The following is a 3,731-nucleotide window of genomic DNA, read 5'->3' as shown; positions in this document are numbered from 1 at the left end:
TTCCAGTGAAATCTGCAGTGAGATGACTGAGGCACTGTTGAATATTTTAAATGAAATATTTCAGTGGTCTGAACACCACAAGCAACATTCTGCTCACTTCCATTGTACTGAGCTTGGTAGAAAGCTGTAGAAAAACTGCTCAGACGTACGTGAGATTTTGATGTTTGTGTGTTTGTTTTTTTAGAACTTAGAATTTAATACTTAATAATTATTAAGTCTTATAAGATGTTTTTAATGCTAAAAGTGCATGGTACCAGACACAATTAATGCAAGTGAAAGTCATCTAAAAAAAACATGACTGCTGACTCTCCATATATCTAAATTGATATTTGACTTTATATTAGAAACACTGGCCCAATAGAAATCAAGCCTTATGCTTCTTTGAGAAAAAAACTTCAGACACTTTTAATGACTTTAAACAGTCATTAGTTGCACTAGGTAATTGCTTTGCAGAGATGAAGGCAAACAACATTCCAGTCTGTTGGTTCAATGCATTTCGTATGCAGTAAATTATAATTTATGGGCCACATCACAAAATGCAGTAACAGTAAATTTTAATTTGAAGTTAAACTAACCTTACAAAAAGATATGGATGCTTCAGCTAAAACTTAACTGCACTAAGAACTGTGTCAATTATGAATAATTCATTCTGCACTTGGAAACACTCTGCTGTATGTATACACTCTTCAATTGCGTTTACTGTTATCTTTTTTAATGCAGACACAAGTGATTTCTAAACATGTGGCTCACCCTAAGTAGGAAATGATGTAGTGAGGTGGAGATTGTGTGCACCATGGGGGAGGGTTTGACTGCACACTGCAAAAAATACTTACATTTATTGTATAAGTCACTGCATGCCTGGCAAAGAATGTAAAAGTCATATTAGGCTAAAGGCAAAAGGAAAGAAACACATACTGCTAATAAATGTTTTTGTTGTTGTTTTTTTATTAAATAATTACTGATATGAGTACAATTTCAGGACATTTTTTCTTATGTTCAAACACATTCATTTTCACTGGAAAACTGAAATTAAACCAATTAAAACGTTAGGCTAATGCCCTACAGAGCGCACATATGTTGTTTTAGGAATAATGTGTCTTTTATAGAAAGTGTCACCTCAACAAATAACTTTTCATGGTCTTTTGGTTTCAGTCTTGTTTTTTGCAGTGTATCCACTTTACGCACAGGCGGCCTGAAATTTGATTCGAGTTTAAAAAGCCCCACCAGCATCTGAGAGCCACAGAACAACGGGTTCCTCTCACTCAGCATCAGGTAGTTCCATATAGGGATCGGAGAGGCACTTCACAGCCCCTCTGGCACTGTATCTACTAGGGCGCACAGAGGGGCAGTGCCATGCACACTCCTGACTATGCGCTGCTCCTGAGCGGAGGCAACCAGTCTCTGGCTTTCAGTTCAACGTATGATCTAATGATGGGGACGACGGGAAACAACACCGTCCACCCGAACGGATCCGACCCGTTTGCCAGAAATGAGGATGTGGCACAAATTGAGATAATGGTCCTGAGCATCACATTTGTGGTTGCTGTGATTGGGAATGTCAGCGTCCTGCTGGCCATGTACAACACTAAGAAGAAGATGTCGAGGATGCACCTTTTCATCAAACACCTCAGCCTGGCCGACCTGGTGGTCGCCTTCTTCCAGGTGCTACCACAGCTCTGCTGGGAGGTTACCTTCCGCTTCTATGGTCCAGACTTCCTCTGCAGGATAGTCAAACACCTCCAGGTGATGGGGATGTTTGCGTCCACATACATGATGGTGATGATGACCCTGGACCGTTATATCGCCATCTGCCACCCTCTGAAAACCCTCCAGCAGCCCACCCAGCGCTCCTACATCATGATCGTCTCCACGTGGATGTGTAGCCTGGTGCTCAGCACTCCGCAATACTTCATCTTCTCCCTGAGCGAGATCAAGAACGGCTCGGACGTCTACGACTGCTGGGCGAACTTTATCGAGCCGTGGGGCGCCAGGGCGTACATCACCTGGATAACCGTGGGCATCTTTCTAGTGCCAGTGGTCATACTCATGATGTGCTACGGGTTCATCTGCCACAGCATATGGAAAAATATCAAATATAAGAAGAGGAAAACGACAGCTGGTGCTGCGAGTAAGAACGGGATGATTGGAAAGAATTCAGTCAGCAGCGTCACAACTATATCAAGAGCCAAATTGAGGACTGTTAAAATGACTTTTGTGATAGTTTTAGCGTACATCATTTGCTGGGCACCGTTTTTCACAGTGCAGATGTGGTCTGTGTGGGATGAGAACTTCCAGTGGGCAGGTGAGTGCTTAAGAAACTAAAAGAGATATTTATTAATTATTACTGAATTTAAAACTTTTACAGCTTTAGGAATTATTTGATACATTAACAAAGAATAACACCACAAAAAGCAGTTGGTCACTGGAAAAAAAACTTACCGTGCACAAACACAACTCCAAGTACGCACAGACTTTACGCATGTATTTATTTGGTACACAAAAAAGCACAATATGCGTAAATAGAGTACAGATTGATAAAAAGAAAAAAAAAACAGAATTAAAAATACAAAATACAAATTGTTCAAGCGAATTTATTGTTTACAAGCCACCCTATATACATTAAATAACAGAATGCAGCATTGTGAGCCTTCAGAAATAACATTTCACTGTAGGAACGCTCTTAATTAATTAGGAGAAGTGTCCCCTGATATCATTACTTTAGTCTCAAAATTTTCTTTAACAAAGAGAAACAAGAGGAAAAATTTTTGCCTCCTTAGACATGACTTTATAGAAATGTTAACACCTTTCATTCCATTGCAAGATTCTCTATTCTGCAGAAGATATTTATCTTGAAACACTTCAGTTTCTTAAATTCTTTGAACATGTCTGGGACAGACTCAACATGCCCACCACTTGGACTCCTCAAGAAAATTAGACTTGATTCAAAAACGTCACAAAATAAATTTGATGCGCGACTGAAACAATACATTTGGTAACTCAAACCTGTTGAACTATTTGGCAGATTTTCTTTTACAGAAAAAATTGGTTTTACATTTCACCACCAGATGACCTGACTTAGGCATTTCTGCAGCTTAGCCTGAACCAGATGTCTTGTGGATTAATCATCCTTTTCCTCTCTCCTTTCTCTGGTCTCTAGATTCTGAGAACACAGCAGTGACTCTGTCTGCACTCCTTGCCAGTCTCAACAGCTGCTGTAACCCATGGATATACATGATCTTCAGCGGTCACCTCCTCCAGGATTTTGTGCACTGCTTCTCCTGGTGTCACAGAATGAACACTGACTTCAAGAAAGAGGACTCAGACAGCAGTCTCCGTAGAACAACACTGCTGACTAAGATGACAAATCGGAGCCCAACTGGCAGTACTGGCAACTGGAGAGAACTGGATAATTCTCCAAAGTCCTCCATTCAGGCGGAGTAAACATGTAACTAGGCAACAATGTTTACAGGGGTTGGGAATTTAAACATGCCCGGTAATGAAGGTACACATTATCAACTGATCTTAACTTTGGACATCTGACAATGACTGAATTGTTGCACATACTCTAGAAATATAAAGCTGATCTTTTTTTTGTATGGGAAAGATGAAACCGAGCGTGAGGTATAGATTGGTAATGATTCGCAACAAGAAAAGAAAATATGGACATGTTCCCTGTGTTTTCTTGCTGTAATCTCTGCACGAACATGTTCCTTTTCACATAACCTCAGCAA

At 40.2% G+C, this 3,731-nt stretch overlaps 1 protein-coding gene across 1 annotated transcript; it reads left to right on the top strand.

Annotated features, from left to right (window-relative positions):
• The first annotated feature begins 1,353 nt into the window (after nt 1-1,353).
• On the top strand, nt 1,354-3,447 carry avpr1aa (arginine vasopressin receptor 1Aa). Its single transcript, XM_053319488.1, has 2 exons — nt 1,354-2,302; nt 3,158-3,447. The coding sequence occupies exons 1-2, from the start codon at nt 1,354-1,356 to the stop codon at nt 3,439-3,441; spliced, it is 1,233 nt and encodes a 410-aa protein (XP_053175463.1). The 3' UTR covers nt 3,442-3,447.
• The last annotated feature ends 284 nt before the right edge of the window (nt 3,448-3,731 follow it).

Source organism: Scomber japonicus, chromosome 5 (assembly GCF_027409825.1).
Source record: "Scomber japonicus isolate fScoJap1 chromosome 5, fScoJap1.pri, whole genome shotgun sequence".
Taxonomy (NCBI): Eukaryota; Metazoa; Chordata; class Actinopteri; order Scombriformes; family Scombridae; genus Scomber; species Scomber japonicus.
This window is presented reverse-complemented; position numbering and strand designations above follow the sequence as displayed.

What these genes read in the sequence shown, in the direction of transcription:
- avpr1aa (XM_053319488.1), top strand. Translation starts at nt 1,354, where the DNA reads ATGCACACTCCTGACTATGCGCTGCTCCTGAGCGGAGGCAACCAGTCT. An exon ending in TGAGAACTTCCAGTGGGCAG is followed by an intron (nt 2,303 to 3,157) that starts GTGAGTGCTTAA and finishes TCTGGTCTCTAG; the next exon opens with ATTCTGAGAACACAGCAGTG.